General features: G+C 41.7%; 1 protein-coding gene across 2 annotated transcripts in view; it reads left to right on the top strand.

Annotated features, from left to right (window-relative positions):
- The window catches only part of RANBP10 (RAN binding protein 10), an 88,736-nt gene that overhangs the window by 4,411 nt on the left and 63,739 nt on the right, over positions 1–20,586 (top strand). For both annotated transcript variants that reach the window (XM_032985338.2, XM_032985337.2), the window contains exon 3: positions 19,382–19,434. In XM_032985338.2, the coding sequence (XP_032841229.1) occupies positions 19,382–19,434 (53 nt within the window). The remainder of the gene's footprint in view (positions 1–19,381; positions 19,435–20,586) is intronic.

Genomic DNA, 20,586 nt, shown 5'->3' with positions numbered 1-20,586 from the left:
ACAGAAGCGAATGAGATGCCTTATGGAAACTCTCCCTTCAGCATCACTAGTCTTTTCTGCCTCAGCATTGGTAAAATCTAGCTTAGTTTACCAGATATTTCAAAACAAGTACAGTATGCAAAAAGTCCATTTGGGGCACTTCAACTTTTAAGATATATCAGCTTTTCTTAGCTTTGGATCTTCCACTGCTCATGCGCTGAGATATAACCGCAGTCCTCTGAGGTAAAGAAAGATGACTGAGACTTACTTTTAGCTGGATTGCGGTCATTTATTATCCTGGTGGTTTTAGTCTTTATTGATAAGAGGCTGTGTTTATTTACTTGAGTTGGCTTTTGTGTGTTTTGGGTTTTTTTTGGTGGTGCATGAGTGGTTGTTTTTGTTGTGTCTGTGTGTTTGTTTTGTTGTTTTCTTCTGGGAGAGGGAAGGCTGCCAGGCTACCACTGAAAAACTGTTTTGAAAAGGAGGTTAGGGTAACATATGACAAATCAGGTCCATCAGTAGATTGATCTGTTGTTTATGCAAATCTTTGTTTGGGGAGATGGTTCTTATCCTCAGAGAGTAGAGGAGAATTTAGCTTAAAGTCTCTAGTTTCAGCCTTCTTCTTACCTCCTTGTCTGTGCTGAACACACAGGGAGTGGTTCCATGACACTTTAGGATGATATAAGTCAAGACTCTGGGATTCTGCCTTTTCATTTGCCGTATGTTTCTGTGACTTCCCTCATGCTGACTAATCTGCTACCCAGTCCTATGGTGAGCTGGTTCAAGCAGATAACTGGTTGAAAGCTGGCCACATCAAAATAATATGATGATTTAATCTATTGATGTCACTGTCAGAAATAGCTTTTTTTTTTTTTTTTTTTTTAAGTTGAGGACTACTTTTCAGGCTTCACCCTGATGTGGGTTGAAGGCGAGTCAATAAAAGGGGTGGGCTGACTTGGGAGGGGGAAGGGTAGGATTGCAACAACCCTAATTCAGTTCCATTCAAAGTACTGTTGAACAGTTTTGTCTTAAGACTTGCTGGGTACTTAATTCCTGAGCCATTGTGTGTGTGTGTCTCCTGAGTGTCGTCACCTGGAACAGAAGGACAAGAGGCAGTGGGTCGCAAGTTGTGGCAAGGGAAGTGTCAGCTGGAAATAAGAAAGTATTTTCGGTGTAAAAATGGTTAAGCACCAGAACAGGATGCCCGGAGGGGCTGTGTCATCTCCATCTTCAAATTTGCCTGGGCAAGGCCTCAGACTGCCTGATACAACTTTCAGAGTTACTTGTGCTTTGGGCAGAAGGATGAAGAAGGGAAGGTCCCAGGGTCCTTTCCAGTCCAAACCTCTCCATGGTTCTGTGTATGGCTTGCTTCCAGCATTCCTCAGATGAGCAGACTGGCAGAAATGTATGCGAGTCTTATGTTTCTGAGCTGCCAGAAATAACTCATGCTTTTATCATGGTGGTGTTTATAACAGTTCAACCTTAACTATATTTGAAACACCATACTCTTATCCCCTCTCTCTCTCTCTCTCTCTCAAATACGTGTTTCTATTCGCTGTTGATTTGTCAGCACATCTCACAGCTTCTGTTTCCCCATTAGATGATCTCTGCTTGGTAAACAGGAACAGTGTAAGACTCATCAGGGTAAGGCAGTCAACCCACAACTTACAGGCTGTTGTGACTCAGGAGGACAGTTCATCTTTGTTGTCCTCTTTATGCTGGTGCAAGGTGAATTGTCTCATGGGTGCTAGTGCTTGTTTCTGACTGCCATTTCAGTTTCTTGACCTGTTTTACCTCGCCCAGCCACGCGGTGGGTTGTGATGGAGTGTGGCTGGGGAGGATGTACCAGAGGCTGGCCCTGATTGTGCATGTATTCCTGATTCTAACAAAAGTCACCTGTCCTGCAACCTCTTCTCCGTTTCTGAGCTGCTCTTGGAGAAGACAGTCCAGCAGCCTGTGGATTGCCTTTGCAATGGCAGTTTGCTCTCGACAGCTGTCTTTCCTTGTAATTGTTTGGTTTTGGATAGCGGCTTACTTGCAGATACTTTGGAGTGCTGGCATTCTGCAGCAGGTCTGACCTCTCCTCTGCCTGCCCACAGTGGCTCTGCACACTCTGTGCAAACAGAGCAAGTGTGGTCTGTGGGCAGAGGAGGTGCCAAGTGGCACAGCCCTCTGTGTCGGGGGAGCCAGGCAGTTTCATGAGGACTTTGAGCCATCTCAGGAAGGCTGTTGAAAGAGCCAGTCTACCTTTTCTTCTTGCCATGGGTTTGGGTTTTTTAAACCCTTTCCTTTGTGCCACTGTGTAATGAGTTGGATCATATTAACTGTCTTTTTGCTGGATCAGTCCTTGATACAGTGCTTTCTGTGCACTGAGTGGTGAAGGTGAGACCCAGAAGGGCAGAAGAGGGAGGGTGGGAAGACATGGGCGACAGAATGTGTTGGTATCCTTCTCCCAGCACAGTTTCACGGTGGCTTTGGAGATGGGCAGCCTGTTGTCCAGAGATGTTGGTCAGCGGTAGCTTAGGTTGTGGGCATTTGTCTGAGAGGGAGGCAAATGTGCTTTGAGGAGAGCGCCTGAAGAGCTAATCTAGCTTAGTCCATACCGTAGTTTATTTAAAATTTTCCTTTAGCTTTCATACACAAGCGCACTATATCCCAGACTTAAAAATAGCTTAGTTTCTCTCTGACTGAAAAATAAAGGTCAGATGTATTGGTTGTTTAGCAGTCTTTACATTAGTAACAAGTAATCTGCCCCTCTCTTCCTTGCTTACATTTCTCCTTGCCAACTTTCCATTACTCTTCAGCATATGGTGAGTGTGATCGCTCTTTGGAAAGCCTTTCACTCGTGTGCTCTGATGGTTTCCAGATGCTGAGAGAAGGCCTGTCCATGAAGCGCTCTGACGTCGGTGGCTTTAATGGCTCAGTTGTCTGTGTGCAGCCATCAGCCGGTTATGCTGTGGACACCTTATAATGTCACGCGTGTCTGGATGTTGCTGTAGGGAAGGCAAAGGGATATTCTGTGGGAAGTGAGGATTTCTAGCGTCTGCACGTGCTGTGTGATCCTTTATTTGTATCTGATAAGCCTGTAAATAATTGATTTCTTCCCCCTTTTTATTTTTTCCATCCTGGTTTCTCAGAATCCAAAACCAGCACAGAGAGGGAGTTGTTCTTCTGTTTGCAGGTATGTCTGCTTACTTGAAATTATGCTGTTCCACAGACATTAATTTGAACAAACCAACACATAAATAAATCCCCCCAAGTAGATTCAGTAAACAGTTCTCACCTTGCTCGCGTTTGCAGTCAGTCTTGCCCAAGCAAGTCTTGCTCGCTCAGCTACTGACTGATTGAGCTTTGGTGCTCTGAAGTGTAGAGACACATTTTCTGTGGAGGTTTCACATCAATTGATGACATCTCATATGAGTTGTTAGTTTTTGTCATTCTGATAAACTCTTGCAAAAGGGAGTAATACCGAGAGCAGCTTTTTCACTCTAAAACAAGTTGTGATATTGGAGTATCTGATTTGCAGTTGGTAACTGCTTTTTAATTGTCTTTTTTTTTTAATCAATGAAGTGGAAAGTAAAACTCAATGCTTTACAGCAATATCGTGGGCCTATCCATTGCAATGGTGGTAGAATATCAATTTCTCATTAAAATAATTTGTGAAATTAGGAAACAAAGTAGAAGTAGTGATGGCGATGTGAGCATTTAGGTCTGTGTCTGAGGTCTAAGTGTCGGGCTGAGAACTTAGTTCTTTCTGGTTTTGTTTTTTGGTGGTTTTTTTTTTTTTTTTTTTTTTTTTTTTCCCTCCAAGTTAGAGTAGTGAGATTTTGCACAGTAAAGAAGAAAAATTTCAGGAAAAGGTTTTTGAGGTGGTGTGTTATTTTTTTTATTTTTTTCTCCTCACCTTCCTCCTGCTATTTCTGAATATCTATTATGGAAAAAGGTAGGGATATAGCAAAAATAAACTCTAGCAAAAATCAACTGAACATCTTTAGAATATGTATAAAACATTATTATACTTCAGTTTGTCAGACTATATTTACAGTTAATAACTCAAATCACAGAATAGTGGGAACTGGTTGTTTAAATGTTCTGGACTTGAGATTTAAGCAATTCTCTGTTTAATAATTAAATTGTACAAGTTGCATAACTTTTTTACAGAGGGAAAACTTTTCCTTCACTTGTGAAGCTCTGGCATGATGATAAATTATTTAGTAGCTCATCTACTGTGAAGTTTGACTTTTTCTTCAGCTCTGCCACTGGCCCTGTAAAGCTGAATTGTGTTGACTGCGTTACACTGCCAGATTTATTTTCCAAACTGCTTTTCTAGGAATGGGGCTTACGTTGTACCTGTGATATAAGACTGGATCTCTGTTTCCACATTACAGTTTCAATCCTAGAGATAAAATCTTCCTTCTTGTAAACAAGTTCTTTGTATTGATGTTCTCCACATCGAGCCTTTGTTCCTTGTTGTGGAGATGTCAGCATGTAAAGATCTGTGAATTCAGTGTGTGTTGCTTTCCCAGCGCTCACCCTAACTCTGGCTATCTGTCACGGTTTTAAAGAGAAAACATTCTTATTTCATAAATACATCTAGCAAAACTTCCTGTGTTACTTTTTCTAGAATAAGTTTTCTGCATAATTTTAAAAAATAGATTTTATGTAAATATTGCAGTTACTTCTTTCTGTAATTTCATGAAAACTTCCGTTAGCAGCTAAATCCTCCCTTCATAAGAATTGTTACCATCCATTTCCTCATTGAAGCCTAAAACAGAGCAAATTAGCCTGTAAGGATGGCAGAATACCTCTTAAGAGAACCAGCTACCTGGCAGCAGAGTGTTTTCTTCTGATGTGGGTACTGCATTTATTTTGTTCCCTCTGTTTTTTAGTGGAGAAAACAGGAACTCAAGATGCTGTTTGAAGCTGACTATGTTATGATGGACTGAAATACAAGATCAGTCTTCAAAGAGTGTGAAACTTGTTGTCTTTATATGACTTGCCATCTTTTGGGTGCCTTTCTGTCAGATATTTGCGATACCTCTAGTGACTGTCTACTGTTTTCTAGGCTTCATTCATGCTAGGAAAAATGGCCTGTTGCTTAGACTGGCAGTCAAACAATCTTAAGTCCATTCAGTTGTGGAAACCTGTTAACTTCCTTACTCTATTGGATAAAAACTTTCAGCAACTCTCAACAGTGCATTTGGAAGTGAGGTTTATGAATCAGCAGGACAAACTGAACAAAAATTCTACTTATTGGGTGTAACTAGAATAAATAGTCAGAGAATTAATATCAGTAATGTTTTCTGCTGTTCCCAGACTGAATGCACCATTTGCCACTGATGTAGTTTATGTGAACTTTGTTGAATACCAGCTGACTTGTTTTCTAAGTCAGCTGTCAAGGGTGAAAAATCTAAAGTTGGAAGACTAAGTTGATGGGACACCTTAGCTTCAGATACAGTTGGTTCTGGCCACTGTATATTGCAGTGTTTGGTGTCCTGTTGGATGTGATGGGGTTTGGGGCAGCAGATGAAGTTGGTTATTCTGGTCAGATCTTAGCAGTGATTTTAGCCTGGCGAGGCTTGTGTTATGCCTTTTCTTTCTTAAATGGTGCCAAAGTCAAGTCTTCATCTCTGATCTGTATTTTATGTCTTCCCTACATATATTGCTAAGCTACATCATCAGTCTTTTCCCTTATTCAAGGTAATGCAGAAAAGGCACAGATTTGACCCATCTTACAGCTGAGCAGTTGAATATGATCCTAAATTTGGAAGGGAGCTGTGAATCTGATACTTTGATCTAGCAGAAGTATTTTTTTTACTCCTCCTCTGTAGTTTTGTATTTACTCTTAAACAGACTGAGAAGATGTGTTATGTTACCAGATTGCTGCCTCTTAATTTTGTTCTGCTCACTCACTTTCTCTTCCACGCTCTTTGGCTTTTAGAGCTCTGCCTTTCTAAGGGCTGATGTGCTGTGGACTCCTCCATGCCTCGTAATACTTGTAGGTGTTTTTAATGAGTTCTTAAGAATTTTATTTTCTTGCCTTTATCTGCTTCTTTTCAGCCTTGCATTATTTGTCTTTACTGACCTCAGCTTGGGGAATTGGGATTCTTTCTGGAGCCTGTCAGTGCTATTTCTGAAGCACTGTTACAGAACAGCACAGCATCCACGAATAAAACCAGAACCACTTCCACTTTAGAGATTCATTATATTCCATGGTGAAGTAGTTCCAAAATATTTATTGTTAGACTGAGGAGTCGGACACAGTTGGAATCCAGTATTTTATGTACCAAAGGTAATTTTTTTAAACAGATGTAACTTGTTTTTTCACTGCCTTAAAATAACATGCCTCTTCCCCCACCATAACTGCAGCAATGTGGTTTCAGGTGGTAAATTGATATGGGTTATCATTTCTCACCACTCTTTAAACCTGGCATGAAGTCAGGGCCCACCTCAGACAAGAAGAATGATCGTTCAGAGCTTTGCACAAGAGACTATGAAAGTCTGAAATGCCACCAGCATGATGGGGTGTATTATTCATCTCTAACTTAATAATTTAGCTTGGGTATCTTAGACTTAACTGTGTATGTTGAAAGAGTGGGGTGCGTGATAGCTGGGAGGACAGGATTCCTACCATATAGGTGTGGTTATTAGAAAAAAAATGCAGGATGCAGTAAGCCATTGAATCACAAACTCACCTCTGGAAGAGAGGAACGTTTAACTTGTGGTTCGGCTGGGTTGCTTGGTCTTGGCTGAGCCATGTAATAAAAGCCCAGATTGACAGCTTTAATGGAAGTCATGGCCTACAAAGCAAATAATTTAATGTCTCTTGTTGTTAACTCTTTAAGTTTGGACCTCGGTGTACCTCAGCATATGTAGTAAAGCGTGCTCTAAGGAGAGACTCCTGCGTCAGGGTATTACTGGCAGAGCAAAGAAGAGTTCTATGCTTGTGACCATTAGATAGCCAACCAATGCTAAATGATGTACTTTTTTACATCTTCGTTTCCCGAGCTTTCAGATGGGATGAATTTTGTTTGCCTTCTAGGTAAACTTCACAGGCAGTTGGAAGAAGAGCAGCATGGATTGTTTCACCATCATGACTTGGTATCTTTCAACAGGTTAAGAAATAAATAAAGGGGAGCCATAACATCTTTCTTTTCATGGCAGAGCCTTAATAAATCTGCTCTGCTAATTGTCAGAACTAACATTTGAGATGAGTACTCTTTTTAAGTTTCTTGGAGAAAGTCTTGTAGCTTTTTGGGTAAAGAAATGCCACCTCCTTTGTTCAAAGTGTACTGTCCTGGTCCAGTTACAACCATGGAGATTAATTGCTTTCTCCTTTTTTCTGCCCCACCTTTATTTTGCATATAGCAATGCCTCCCAGGTGCTGGGTGCTTTCCAGGCATTCAAAAGGAGATGCTCTGCTCCTGGGATCCTTGGAATTGAAGAATATAAAGTATCAGTTGTGTTGCTATGTTGTCCTCTGTTCTACCCAATGGGTCCTTCATTCCTGTGCTTGAAAAGCCGAATAGATGCAAATGCTGGGTTTTCAGCATCAGCTACTTGCTGTCAAAGGGCAGGTCTGTTCTTAAGTTTTTCCGCTGAGTTCATGAGGATTTTTGTGGGTTGCTCTCTCAGAGTGGCTTTAGACTAGCCAAAAAACGTTTCTTACATGTACTTTTTGGCAGGCTCTCTGCGTATTATGTTTGCTCTGAAGAAACATCTTTTTACTTGAAGAATTACTTGTGATATGGGTGGATTCCCCTTCTGGGGACAAACTAAATGCAGCCATCAGTGTATTCCTCTACTTGTATGATGGTGTAACATTTAGAACAGCCTCTTTAAGAGGTCCCTTTGTTTGAATTTAGGTTAGTCAAATATTGTCACTCCTGTGAAATAACTTTTCGTGTAGCTTTTTGGATTATTTCTGCCCAGTGACAATATATAATGCTTCCTGGCTGAGTCAATGCACTGAGATCTTTTGTATCTTTAAGAGTGAAATTTTAATTTAGAAGTACAATCACCATTTTGGCTCTTTCCATCTCTTTTCCAGGGAAAGTTTTATTGGCAGAAGTAAATAAAAATTTATATATTTTGAAATATACAGATTTAAATTGCAACTTTGAAAATATCTGCACTGCAAAATCCATCACACAAATTCTCTTAGGAGCCAGAAGTGAATGCTGTCTTATTTAAATGTCACTGTGCTGGACTAGCATACATACAGATGTTTACTGCTGAAATACCTGGGAACTGAGGGAGGGAACCAAAAAGCTTTGTCTTTTGAACTTAATCTTATCACAGTGCTCTAAGATCTAGAGGGAAAAATACTGGCAATCCTGCTGGTTGTGTGCTGTTCGGAGGTGTGTGTGGAGCCACTGTCTTTTGGCATGGGGGCTTGCTACCAAGGTCCTTCATTCATTTGCTGTGGCCAAGGAGAGCCAGTGCATGGGTGAAAGAAGCAGAGCTGATGTTGTGGCTGATTCAGTCTATTAAAATTTTAAAAAGCAACCAGTATTGACTGGGCAGGGCTGAGGTGCAGCAGAAGTCTGGAAAAATTTGGTGCTATGGTAACTGCCGAGGCTGCTGGTAAGTGGAAACAAGACTGTTCTGATTGAATCACTAGCATGTGTCTGCGTTTATTTTTGTCTGTCTGCTCTATTTGGAATTGATCTACTGATGCAGCATTTTTGAAGCTTTTGATTGGGTGTAGGAGGCAGTTCCAAGTATTCCATGTTCACTGCTGAGAAGATGGTTTAGGAGATCACTTTTTCCAGGCTTTAGTTAGGGTATATATCTTATGTATGATGGATAATGGATTTAAATGTATCATTACCCAAAACCCTGAAAAAAATACTTTTTTTTCATGTTTGAAAGCGGGTGCTAATGCTTCTGTGCATTGTAGTCTAAGAGGCTCTTTGAATCCCTCAGAAAGAAACTCCAGTTAATGGATAGCCCATATGGAGTCCATCCACACCTGCAACCTCCCAAACCAGGGATGGTAGACAGGCAGACTCTACAGATAATTTACACTGAATGAAACTGAATGATATCATTTATTCATTTAAAAGAACAAGCAGTAGGTTGTGCTTGATAATGCCCATAAATACTGTTTAATTAGTTTTGAATTTGTTGTATACACAAAACTGGTTTGAAGCATTTGGAAACGAGCAAGTGAGAAGCTGTTCTGCACCAAGAAGTTCAGGAAGCAGCTGATGCTGCTGGTGGTGGTAGAGTTGATGATTTTTTTTTTTTTCCTTTCAGTTTTCAAGAAAATACAGTGGGGTTTTTTTTAATTATTTTTTTTTTATTCTGAGGCTTTGTAGGTCTCAAAGTTTACTTCATCTATTACTTCTGATAAGTTAATAGATAGTAGATGGGAAAAGCAAAGTAGCTAGCATCTTCTAAAATACTAACCACCAATCAAGTGTGTGGCAATTTGAAGTTCTGGATATGAGCTGTAGGCTGTGGATTTGAAACCCAACATGGTGAGAGAGTCTTTATTTTAGGTTGTCTGCAAATTCTGTGTATAGTTCTATAGTTATTATGATCTTATTTTTAAAGTTTGTCTTAAGCTTTAAATAGGAGCATAAGTTGAAGAGCAAAATTTTGTGAACTGGAAAGGCTTGTGATCATGGGGTGTTTTTTGTTTTTGTTTTTTTCCCCTCTTCAGTGACACATTTCCAAGGTGTTGTGTATCTAGATTAAAGAGTCATTTTAAATTTAGAATGTCTGGATTTGTAGTACTTGCTTTTTATAAAAATACAAGCTTGTAGCCCTAAGTTAAAACTGTGTTGTCTGAAAATGGAAAGATACTATTGTATGCGTTTTTGCCCTTTGTTATATGTGTGGGATTTGCTTCAGTACGCAAAAGGAGGAGTATGAATCTACATAGAAAATAATAAAGTTAATCAGGATAAGCTGAAGTGGCAGATGACTTGTTTTATCAGAGTTCAACAACTATGTTTTTTCTTGTAATTTCCAACTGTTTGCTCAGTATTGCCGCCCTTATGGTGGCAATGCAGTGCAATGATCCAACAAGAGATGGTGAGAGAAGGGAAGACATCAAACTGGTGCAAGCCATGATTCTCATGAAACAAGGATGCATCAAGGATGTGCGCAGAAGTGGTGTCTGCTCTCTTTGTTAAATTCCAGGTGTGCTTATTCCAGGTGATATTATATCAACGTCAGAAGAAGGAGAGGCAGAGGAACAGAGAAGCACCCTTGGGCAGTAGGGAGAGATGGCGTTGGCCTGTGGCCCTGTGCCAGTGAGTCTGTGCTGTGTGACCCTGAAATGAAGGAAGCTGACACCACCACATGATGAAGCTGCAGAGTGGAGGCAAAGTGGCCAGAGTTTTATGGTGTTTCACCTTTGGCTCAGCCAAATAGATCAGAACATAAGCAACATTCCCTACGCCGAGAGGCATGTCCTGTACATTGAACGAAATTTGGCGGCTGCTGGCAAATCCAGGAGGTTGTGGGCTTGCTAACGTGAGCAGGGGAAGGTGGTGGGGATCATTCTGCCAGAGTAATTGATTGGTCTGCTCCTTGATAGATTTTTCTTTTCGGGCCTGCCAGTGTCAGGACCAAGCACTCTGACGTTGCACCAGGCTTAGATGTGCCTTTATTGTCCAAACAATGTGGGACCTTAAATTACAGCTCCCCTGAGGTTTGAACAATCTACAGAGGTGATGCTTCTCGCTGCTCTTGGAAGACCTGGAATGTAGTTCTAGCTGTGGACTGTGATCCTGACTACTTGCATGCGTAGTTAAAAAAAAAAAATCAAAACAGGAAACCCCACCATGTAGTAAGGAAAACTGTAGCAGCAGAGGGTTCCAAACTCAGTAGGAATAAGAAAATTGAAATGCTAACAAGCATGCTGTCTTGTCTGCCTACGCACTAAGAAGGTGGTGAGGAAGAGCCACAGCACTCCCTGCAGATACAGGGAGAAATCTTCCATATTGTGCCTGGAAGGCTGCAAACATATCCTTAAAATTCATTTTATTCTTTATAGATGTGTATGTCACATGACTGTGAGAGTAAATTTTTAGATGCCATGAATCACAGAATACTTTGGGCAGGACCTTAAAGATCATCTGTTTCCAAACCCCCTGCCCTGGGCAGGGCCCCCTTCCCCCAGCCCAGGGTGCTCCCAGCCCCGTCCAACCTGGCCTTGAACCCTTCCAGGGAGGGGGCAGCCACAGCTGCTCTGGGCACCCTGGGCCAGGGTCTCTTCTTCCTTACATCTAATCTAAATCTCCCCTCTGTCAGTTTAAAACTGTTAGTCCTTATTGTATCCCTATTCCCACTGATCAAGAGTCCCTCCCCACCTTTCCTGTACCCTCTTTAAGTATTCGAAGGCTTCTCTAAGGTCTCCCTAGAGCCTTTTCTTCTCCAGGCTGAATAACCCCAACTCTCTCAGCCTGGCCTCATACGGGAGGTGCCCTAGCCCCTGATCATCTTCACGGTCCCCCTCTGGACCCTCTTGGGCAGGTCCATGTCCTTTTTATGTTGGGGACCCCAGGGCTGGACGCAGTACTCCAGGTGGGATCTCATGAGAGTGGAGCAGATCACCTCCCTTGACCTGCTGATGGCACTTCTCTTGATGCAACCCAGGACCCAGTTGGCTTTTTGGGCTGCGAGCGCACATTGCTGGCTCATAGTCAGTTTTCCATCCATTAATACCCTCAAGTCCTTCTCCACAGGGCTGCCTCAATCCACTCTTTGCCCAGCATGTGTTTGTGCTTGGCATTGCTGCAACCCATGTGCAGGACCTGGCACTTGGCCTTGTTGAACATGAGCTTTGCACAGGCCCGCTGCTCCCGGCCTGTCTCTGGATGGCATCCCTTCCCTCCGGCATTGTCGACTGTACCACACAGCTCGGTGTTGTCAGTGAACTTATTGCAGGTGCGCTCAGTCCCACTGTTCATGTCACCAGCAAAGATGGTAAACAGCGCCAGTCCCAATACTGACCCCTGAGGAGCACCACTCATCACCGCTCTCCACTTGCACATTGAGCCGTTGACCGCAACTCTGAGTGTGACCATCCAGCCAATTCCTTATCCATCGAGTGGCCCATCTGTCAAATCCATGTTTCTCCAATTTAGAGGCAAGGAGGTTGTGTGGGACAGTGTCAGAAGCTTTGCACAAGTCCAGATAGATGATGTGAATTGCTCTTCCCTTATCCACCAGCACTGTAGAAGGCCACCAAATCTGTCATGCACAATTTGCCCATAGTGAAGCCACGTTAGCTGTCACCAGTGATCTCCTTATTTTCCACGTGCATTAGCATAGTTTCCAGGAGGATCCGCTCCATGATGTTACCAGGCAGAGAGGTGAGAGTGACTGGCCTGTAGTTCCCTGGGTCCTTTTTATTTCCCTTTTTAAAAATGGGGGTTATGTTACCTCTTTTCCAGTTTGTGGGAACTTTGCCAGACTGCTGTGACTTCTCCAGTATGTTGGATACTGGCTTAGTCACTTCATCTGCCAGTTCCCTCACTACCTGTGGATGCATCTCATCACGTCCCATGGACCTGTGCACCTTTACATTCCTTAGATGGTCTTGAACCTGATCTTCTACAGTGGGCAGTTCTTCATGCTCCCAGTCCCCACCGTTGCCTTCTGTGTCTTGGATGGTGTGGCTGGAGCCCTTCCTTGTGAAGACTGAGACAAAAAAGTCATTGAGTACCTCAGCCTTCTCCCTATCCTGGGTGATCAAGTCTCCTTTCTCCTTCTGCCAAGGGCCCACATTTTCTCTGGTCTTCCTTTTATCACTGACTGCTTTGGAGAGGCTACTCAGGGAACTCATGAGAAGGGATGTAACTTCTGACTCATGCTCTGAGCAGTGCAGAAAATATGTACCAAAAAATGTGTGTTTATGAGTTTCTCTGCATTGCTGACTATAAGTACTCGTGTTTAGTGTCCTCTGAGAAGCTCTATAAAAAGGCTCCCAAACCCTGCCACTTCAGTGTTCATAAGAAAACCCCTGCCACCCAACAACAAAAAAAGCCAGAAAACAGACCTACATAAATTGAAGAAGGTTGTTTAAGAAGAGTTAACAAAACGATGCAATCAGAAAGGAAAAATGCTTTCAGATGGTATGGAGACTGTTTAAGGAGACATCACACTGGAGGATCAGAGTAAAATTGTGTGAACTAATGGAGAGAATCAAAATGACCTGACAGTCAATGTAATTAGGTACCAGGATGAGAGAGGATAGGGATACACCCTCCAAAAGTGGAAATTTTATTAGATGAGAAAAATGGAAAGAACAAACTTTTAAGTTTAAAAAAACCAAATGACTCGAAGGACATCTGGTTCAAGGTCTGAAATGTTAAAGGAGTATTTTTCCATCTCAAAACACCAGGGATGGGAAGCGAGCTAGAGAGTCTATAAAACCAGAAGATGATTCAGGATAACTTTTTATGAACAGCTCTGAAAAGGCAGGAATGTTTAGAGGCTCACAAATGACAGTCTTTGCTTTTAAACTATTAAACTATTATCTGGCTCAAGTCAAAGAGTTAATACAGTAACAATGTCATTTGTCAATAAAACACATACCATTCTCAATCTTTGTTTTTAAATTATTATCTGGCTCCTGTTGAAGGGTTAATACAACAGTGTTATTTATTTATAAAGCAGGAACGAATGAAATAGCTGAGCCATTAACTGTGGAGTGTGACATTTAAAAAGTTTAGATTACAGAGGAGAAGGGATGTGTGTGTGTGTGTCTGCTTTTTTTTTTTTTTTAAGGGATCCAAAGGAATGAGATCACATAGTGCCTTCTCTTAGTCTCTTCTATCCTTGAGATCTCTACATCAGAGCAGAACCTTCCTTGTTTTTTGTTCAAGTGGATGCTAGGTTCAGGAGCCCTTCAACTAAAGAGCTTAAGGGCTCATGGTGCCATGCCAGGCAGCAGTCATCATGGCAGGTTTTGTTTGTGAGTTCAGAGTTGTTCTGTAGATCGGGAACCGGTTTTTCCTGGGTGATCCTTGACGACTAGGAAGAAGGCTGTGTTCAGCTGGTATGATCAGATCAGGACTTAGCTTGTGGTGTACGTGCCTGCCTCAGGAAGTTCTGTCTTTTCACAACTTGGTTGATACTGTGCTCTATGCACTGCTAGCCACGAGTTTGCTGCCTGTCAGCAAAACTTGTCCTGAAGTCAAGATATTGTTGAATAATTTAGATTGGAAAGGGTCTTTGTAGGTCATCCAGTTCAGCTCCCCACTCAAAGCAGGGCCAACTTCAAAGTTAGATGAGATTTCTCAAGACAATGTGCAGCCAAGTTTTTCACTCTCTCTAAGAACGGAGATGCAGTAGTATTTTGGGGGCCTTCTTCCACTGTTTGAACACCTTCATGGTTAAAATTTTGTTAGTAATGTCTGATTGGAATCTTCTTTGTTACAACTTGACTGTGATTTTAGAGTGTGTGTGAGTGTGTGTGTAAACTCTGGGTCCACCTCTCCAGTACTCTCCTGTCAGGTAGCTGTAGACAGCAATGGGATCCCCACTTTCGCTTTTGTTAAGACTGAACAAACACATTTCCCTCCGTGTCTCCTTGTATATCATGTGGTTTGAGCCCTCTATCTGTCTTTTGCTTCACTCTCTCTATTCTGTTGCTCTTGGAGATGTGAAAACCAAACATGATACTCACAGGTGCTGAATAGAGGAGCAAATCCCTTCCCCTTGGCCTGCTGGCTGCACTCACGGGATGTGATTGGTGGGCATAGTTCTTCTCTATTGTATTGTTTAACCGTGGTTGTCTCCCACCACCAACTCTTTCTTTCCTCCCTTTCTTTTTCTTGGCTTTCCCAAATCTCCAAGTCACAGGTATTTGCCCTGAGCTTGTAATACGATGTCTACCTTATGCCTGGGTTCCTGCAAGCATTTCTCTTGCCCGTGGTCTTTTACCATTTAAAACGGTTACTAGTCTGTGAGGCAGCTTTTGTTTTATATACTAAGGTAATTTCTTTAAGATCTTCTGGTGAAGGATCTTATCAAAACCTCTCTGTGTTCCAGCAGTGGTAATTTGCTTATGGTGCTCCAAAATACTTCCTTGTCCTTTCCATGGTAGTTGTTGATGCTGGGGGGTTGTTGGGTTAGGGGTGTTTTGCAGGCCATATTTTCTGCCCTAATAGGGAAGTGGAGACCAGGAATCGATCTCTGTTCATAAAAAGCTGGACACTTCAACTGATAGGTTAGATAAGAATAGTGGCTAGCTGCTGTTGTCTTACCCAGTAATTGCCACGGTGCTGTCCTTTGCTTTTCTGCTGGGGTGCATTTCAGAGGAGTTCTAAGGCAAAGATGGAACAAAATCTTCCCCTCTAGACTCTGTGCAACAAAGGTACTAGCAGTTATGGTATCCTTCCTCAGACGAAACAGGTATTTTTTGCTGTTCATACTGAGTTACTGAGAAGCAGATAGTCTAGAGAATGGGTTCTGTCATCTGTATAGTTCTTTGCAAGTTTAGATTTTGGGATGAATGCCCAAAAGTCTTGCCTTGTCTGACCAGTTCATGTGTCTTTTGAAGCAATGCTGGTCTATACCATTGAGCTTTCTACTTCAGTACATACTGCAGAATATGCAGGGCTAAATTTTGTATGAATCCTGCCCACTGACCTCTTTTGTTTTATCTCGCCTGGCTACTCTGCAGCATGTGGCAGCCAGCCTTTGGGGTGGCTTTCTTCGGGCTTCATCTTGGTAGCCTCTAATCTCTCCTTGGAGGGAGTGCATGCCCAGGCAGATGTGAGCTGACAATTCCCTGAGTACAGGCAAAGCCATCCCTGTTTGTTCTGAGGAGCTGGTGAGCCTGTGGTAGGGAAGGGGGGGCCCTCAAGCTTCTTCCATCATGACCAAACAAGATGAGGAGTACTATCTCCAGGGTGGGGCCAGATAGATCTAAAAATTTAGGGCTGTTATCTTCAGGAGGTAGTCATTCCACCTGTGTCCTGGGACTTGGAGCAGTGCAAGGTGCACTCAGGGCATTTGTCTGCATTTCTGCATGCGCTGTGTCCAAGTTGTATTGCTCTGGAGTGTCCACTGTCCTGTCTCAACAAGCAGAGTGGCTTGAGCTCTTTTTTTTTTTTGTAGACAGGCCGCAGGCTTTTAGCTTTTCTGCAGAATATCAGATTTGCTATGTGATAATGTACCTCATAGGTATTTTGGATGCCTTCACAAATCTCTCTTTATCCTTCTAAATGAGAAATAAGAAATCCATCCAAATGTCCTGAAAGCTGTCCTCTGACTGGAGAGCTGCTGAGGTAAACATGTTTCCCTTAAATGCTGTCAGGAGGTTCAAATCTTTTGCTCTTGAACTGGCTGCTGGCAAAGCCTCTTCTGGGCATTTTTCTAAGTTCAGTGATCTTCTTACTATATCTTTTATCAAACGCTAACACTTTCCTGGTGCCTGTGTAGTTACATAATTTATATGTGGTGAGAACCGAAGGACTTGGACTGTCCTTCCCTCGGTTGTAGCTAGCCATTACATTGTCATAGCCCTGTTTGTCAGCATGCACCCCAAGAAACTTTGAACTTGAAGAACGCTAGTCTTGCAGCAGAAAAACAGAGCTGCCTGAAGGGAAGTTATGAGCACAGCAATAGGTTCTCCATATCATGATCATGTATCATTATCCTCTGAAGATAACCCTAAGAGGCCAGGGGCCAGCTAAAAGGAAAAGGCAGACCATATAATGGTTAGCACTTCAGTGATCAGGTAAATAGCTAACTGGGTTTGTGATTCCAGGGAGAATGGCATCATGGCTGGTAGACACGAAGTACACAGCTCTCCCAAGACATCTCAGTATTGTACCTGTTGCTGAGCGTGAAGTGATCGTTGTGGTCCTTGTGGTGCTGAAGGCGTAGGGAAGAGCAGAAGAGGTTCTCTTTAACTATTATATAGCAGGTTGAAAACCAGGACCTCTGCTGTGGCAGTCTCCCAAATGCTTCTCCCCAGCCTTGCACAGTACTGCCCTTTGCCAGGAAGAGAGATGAGAAGGAACTGCTCCGCTATGTTGCTGAAGAATTGGTCTGAGGAGGAGGGGTCTGGATCCCCTGAAACCTGGGGCACTTCTGAAACAGAGTGTGTTTTTTAAAGATGGGACTGACTTAATTTAGAGCACTGTAAAACTGGGTTTCAGGTGTTTAAAATCTGGAAGGTTAAGCTACCAACATGTGAAGTGTACAAGAAAGACAAAGTTGGCCATGTTTGTGAAGATGTGGTGCTATTTATTAAAGAGATCATAGACTAAGAGCTGATAAACTTACAGATCTCTAAGGATTAAAATTGCTGTGTAAACAAGAAAAAAAATCAATTATTACAATTTCTGTGCTATTTGATTGGGGTGGTGACAGTGATTGAGATGGAGAAGTCAAGGGCAGGGAACATTTGCTGTGGGAGACTTAACCCATGTAGCTTGAAGAAATGTGACTTTGGGACCAAATTCTGCAATCGTATTTTTAGACATGGTCAATGTTTTGTGGAGCAGGTGGTTGAAGAAGCCACAGGAAGAAAACTGATACTGTGAAAGAATAGCTGGACACTGGCTGTAGCTTCTTTGGATTTTACCTTTACATGAACAAGAGCCCAACAGTAACTGTTAATTTCCAAGTGATGTAACCTAAAAATATGGAAGCTTGTTAAAAACAAACTGAGCAGGGCAGCTGTTCCTGTGGTTTCAGGGGATATTAAGAGAATTACAGACCATGCACATCAACAGAAATAGAACAAACAAAATGGATACGTGCATAAATATTGCAGTGAGGAAGAAGAGCCCTGCAAAAGGTGGCTATGTCTTACAGTCCTCTTGAATGCAGAAGCAGGTAAAGATCAGTCTGCCTGGATTTGCAAAAGCCATTTGGCAAGGTCCAGTCTCAGAAATTCTTGAGGAAGGTAAAGGAAATGTGGGATAAAGTGAAGGAGCTTGTGTGGTTGAATGATTGGTTGGACAATTAGCTGACAGGTAGGAAGGGGGCAGAGAAATTAATGGCTCAGCTGTGTGTGTCATGGACCCTCTCCTCCCTGCAGCTGAGGATGTTCACCAGTGGATTTCTGTGGGGATGTGTACTACACCTCTCGTGTTAACAACTGTAATAAATGACCTGGAAGTGAAATTAATAGTAAGATGATATTTTTTTCTGATGCTATGAGGCTAACTAGAGTTGCAAAATCAAAGGCTAACTATGGATGATAAAATGAAAGATCCAGCCTCAACTGCATAGATGTAAAATAATTCTCACGGGGTGAGAATGAACAATCCAAATTTGACACAAAAAGTGGTCTCTGAGCTGATTCTTACAGTGTGGGGCCAAGTTCTTTGTGTCCTGGTTCCATGGAAAAATCAGCTCAGCTCTCATCTGCAGTCAAAAAATAAATGGAATAATACAGACCAAGAGGGGGAGGAATAGAAACCAAAACAGAGAACATCGTTATACTGTTGTCTGTAATAATCACTGTGCGTTTGTGTTGTGAATGATGCTTGTGGTTCTGGTTTCCCCCTGCTTCTCAAAGAACATACAGAACTGGAAGTGTAGCAAGAGGAGTATAGATGAGCTTCCATAAGAGGAACAACTGAATAAACTGCGAGTAGTCAACCTTTTAAGAGACCGTTGGGGAGCGGGGTATGAATGAGGACTTCACAGTTCTTGAGAAAGTTAGCGGAGAAATGCTGTTTCTCTCTTTTCCAATGTTAAAAATGCAAGTACAAAGCAAAACTAGCTTGGACAGTAATTGAATGGTGGAGCTGCAGGACGTTACCTTTTCAGGGAGCTTACAAAGGTCCTGAAAACAATCAGATCAATGGAGGGAAATCTGCTGGGGTCTAAAATACAGAAAGACCACCTTTTGCTTAGGAAACTGTGTAAAACATACGTTGGGCAGTGAAAGAATGTTCTTGGAAAGTACAGCTGTTTGCCCTGTCCTGTGCATCCACTACCAGCTATTCCTGGAGACAATACGTTACGCTAGAGAGACATTTGTTCTCATATACTGTATCTGCACTTATATATTTTTTCACTCTCATGTTAATAACCTATATAAGTAGGGTTTTTTTTCTGATATATGAGAAAAAAGCAAACTAACAAACCACCCATTAATTTAATTCCTGAGAATTTTCCAGTCCTTTTCCTACTAATTAAGAGTTAAAGAGTGGCTGTAGTTGTGTATCGAAAGGCTGTCAGTCACTAAAGCAGACTGATGTTTTATCTTGGATTTAAGAAAAGACTAAAAAAGTAACGGAAAATCTTTAGTGATCTCAACATTCTTAACTTAAATAGTTTGTGAATTGTTGTGGTGGTTTTTTTTTTTAACTGCTGCTGTGTTTCTGCTGTAGGAAATCTTGTGGCTTGGACATTCTATGCTTGACTTATATTTTATTTGTTTTTTTTTGTTTTGTTTTGTTTTTTTTTGAAGGTACATGGGAATAGGACTTTCTGCTCAAGGGGTCAACATGAACAGGCTTCCTGGTAAGTCACTGTTAAAGTTTGTTTTGGCTTGCAGTCTGTGTTAAAGATTTTAATTTATATATGAATTAGTGAATGTGTGTTTCCATTAATAAAATGTCATGATGATGTGTCTTACTCCTGGAAGCTTCAAACTATTGAGTATTATCCTAAACTGAGTCACTAGTATTGTTAATGTAGCCATGATGATCTTAGCAGATAACAGAAATTAATATTAAACTAATGAGTAATGGGTAAGATGATGAGCTTTCAGACATGCAAGTTCTTCATTGCCTCTGAAAAATAAGTAGCAAAATAATTTGACATTTAATCTGTATATCTCACTTGATGAATTTGCATCAAAGAATCTGAAAATGACAGGAAAATTGGCCTGTCATATAGTGTCTCTTCTTTCCCTCTTTTTACCAAAAAAGTAAAAAAATGTGACAGAGTGGTATTTCCAGTTAATACTGTTGCTTCCTTTATTTGAAATGTTTGGTATTAGGTTAGCTTCTACGTTGGTTAAGTAGCTTCTTTTTAAAAATAAATAATAGGTAACCTTTCTTTAACAATACCCAATTTTTTAGATAAAATTGTAATTTCTAGATTTGGATCAACATAGTGACTTCTGTAGCAGGAATTCTTTCAGCTGGGTTTGGAACCAGAAGTTGTCTGTGTTTGATGGAAAGTGAATGATCTTCAGGTGTCAGAATGGATGACGGCTGGCTCCCAGTGGTGGGGGCTTTTTTTGGTCTTGGGTGCGGGTTACTTCTGGTGGAGTTGTTTTAAAGCTGAAATATGTGTTCAACCCTTACTATGCATCTTCGTATCTCCAAAGCAGAATGTTTTGTGAACGTCCTAACAAAAGGAAGAGCTTCCACAGGGTTTGCAGTAAGGCCCTTGTAAATTCACTTCTCAGTGAGGATTTTGCTTTCATCTTCACTAGTAGCTTGCATATTCAGAGACTGAACATGCTCGTTTTTCTCCTTATAACCGTCAACTGAAAATGATGCAGCATTGGAACAAAATCCTTGACTGTTCTGTTAGCAAAATATGTGATTCTGTAGCTCTGAAATACACATTTCTGAAATGCATATTTCCATTGCTTTGTTTCTGAAATTCTGCTAAGACTGCAGATAGAGACTCAGCAAGAAGATGAAAAGGAGACTAAGATAG

This window comes from Tyto alba, unplaced genomic scaffold, assembly GCF_018691265.1.
Source record: "Tyto alba isolate M040663 unplaced genomic scaffold, T.alba_DEE_v4.0 Super-Scaffold_26, whole genome shotgun sequence".
Lineage (NCBI taxonomy): Eukaryota > Metazoa > Chordata > Aves > Strigiformes > Tytonidae > Tyto > Tyto alba.
Note: the sequence above shows the minus strand (reverse complement) of the source record. Positions and strands in the feature narration are given on the sequence as shown.